Here is a 2,224-nt window from a genome sequence, read left to right on the forward strand (position 1 = left end):
ATCTGATCCGGCCAGCTTGCACTGCATACACTAGGGGCCTAACAGAGTGGTGAGGTCAGAGGCCACAGTGGTGACGTGGTGTGTGTGTGTGTATGCGCCATCCTCAGGGCAGGGCACTGGACTCCTATTCCAAGGCGTTTCCTATGATGTGACCATTGGTGGCATAAGTAGCCTGTCCATTTCATTTCCCAGGCTGCCTTTCAACAAGATTAACAGTTTACATAATGGGAATGAAGGTCACTTGGTGTCTGGCAGCTTCAGCTCCAGTAGAGAGACCACCTCATTCCTCAGCATCCTCTGACACTGTAACTTGTCATTATACTTTTTTTTTAAAAAATTAAACATTTAAAATGTACTATAAAAATGTAAATGAGCAATATTATTTTTTATCATCAGGTAGCCAATTATAAAGCTATTTATATAAAGACACTTGGGTATGAAAAACCTTACACATGCATACCTCTTTTTTATTGGCCTCTATGCAGTGGGTCTTTGGGCCTTTTGAACATCTTAAACTTTAAGTTCCTGTTTCAGGCCCTTTGCACTGACTATTCTCTCTGCTAAACCTCAGCAGATGACCTCCTGCCTCCTGCACCACCCTCTTGAGTTCTCTGTTCCAATGTTACATTCTCTGGTGATCTTGCCTGAACACCCTTAAAAAATAGCAGCACTAGGTCTTGGAGGTGCAAGTCTGTGGTGGAGCGCCTGCTCAGCACACAAGAAGCCCTGGGTTTCATCCCGAGCCCCGCTCTCTCCTTCATATCTGCTTCATGTCCTTCATGCTCCTTCACCATCAGACGTGCTATAAGATTCTTTTTAAAACAGCTTTCTTGAGGCATAATTATTCAAAGAACCACTTGTGATTAATGTGTACAATACGGAGAACAAAGGTAACAAGTTAACATGTGCAAGAATATGCACAAAAGGCAACAGATTATGATTTACATATCTGCATACAATTTTTTGCCCAGTATTGGGATGTAGGTGCTTTTGTTACTCGAGTACTCACAGTGTGTGGGACATGGTTAGCACTTCATTTAAGCTTCTTCAATGTTAAGAAATAATTTATCATTAGCACTGCAGAATAAGTGACCTTCTGGAGAAAATGGTCAGAGTGGGACAGGAGTTCCTCAGCAATAATGGCTCCAGGAACGTCCTAAGAGGACAGATCCATAAACACAGTGAGAAATCCAGGCTTGTCAGGAAATGTAAACTGCAACATTTTAACCATATCAGTGCTGTTCACCTGTGTGACCAGAAGTCATGTTATTTTTCTCTTTCTGGTAGTTATATCCACCCCATGGAACCAGAAAACAATACAAGGGTCTCAGAATTCCTTCTTCTGGGACTTTCAGAGGACCCAGAACTGCTGCCCCTCCTCTTTGGCCTTTTCCTGTCCATGTACCTGCTCACTGTGCTGGGGAACCTGCTCATCATCCTGGCCACCATCTCAGACCCCCACCTGCACACACCCATGTACTTCTTCCTCTCCAACCTGTCCTTTGTGGACATCTGCTTCACCTCCACCACCATCCCCAAGATGCTGGTGAACATCCAGACACAGAACAAGGCCATCACCTACGCAGACTGCATCACCCAAATGTGCCTTTTCTTAGTTTTTGGAGAGTTGGACAACTTCCTCTTGGCTGTGATGGCCTATGACAGGTATGTGGCCATCTGCCACCCACTGCACTACAGTGTCATCATGAATCCCAGGCTCTGTGGTTTTCTGGTTCTAGTGTGCTGGATCCTGAGTGTCCTGCATGCCCTGTTACAAAGCTTAGTGGTGTTGCGACTATCTTTCAGCCCACATTTAGAAATCCCCCACTTTTTCTGTGAACTCAACCAGGTGATCCAACTTGCCTGTTCTGACATCTTCCTTAATAACATGTTGATGTATTTTATTGCCCTATTGTTGGCTTCTATTGCCCTCATTGGCATCCTTTACTCTTATGCTAAGATAGCTTCCTCCATCCGTGCAATCTCATCAGCTCAGGGCAAGTACAAAGCCTTCTCCACCTGTGCATCTCACCTCTCCGTGGTCTCCTTATTTTATGGCACAGGCTTTGGTGTGTACCTCAGTTCTGCTGCAGCCCAGAGCTCACACTCCAGTGCAACAGCCTCGGTGATGTACACTGTGGTCACCCCCATGCTGAACCCCTTCATCTACAGTCTGAGGAATAAGGACATAAAAAAATCTCTGAAAAGTCTTTTTGGAGGGTAA

The 2,224-nt window shown here is 45.0% G+C and overlaps 1 protein-coding gene across 1 annotated transcript; it reads left to right on the forward strand.

The window, feature by feature from the left end:
* Positions 1–1,300: 1,300 nt before the first annotated feature.
* Positions 1,301–2,224, forward strand: LOC144253837 (olfactory receptor 7A17-like). The gene has a single exon (XM_077796500.1). The coding sequence runs from the start codon at positions 1,301–1,303 to the stop codon at positions 2,222–2,224; it is 924 nt and encodes a 307-aa protein (XP_077652626.1).

The sequence above is a fragment of the Urocitellus parryii genome, chromosome 3 (genome assembly GCF_045843805.1).
Source record: "Urocitellus parryii isolate mUroPar1 chromosome 3, mUroPar1.hap1, whole genome shotgun sequence".
Taxonomy (NCBI): domain Eukaryota; kingdom Metazoa; phylum Chordata; class Mammalia; order Rodentia; family Sciuridae; genus Urocitellus; species Urocitellus parryii.

What these genes read in the sequence shown, in the direction of transcription:
- LOC144253837 (XM_077796500.1), top strand. Translation starts at nt 1,301, where the DNA reads ATGGAACCAGAAAACAATACAAGGGTCTCAGAATTCCTTCTTCTGGGA.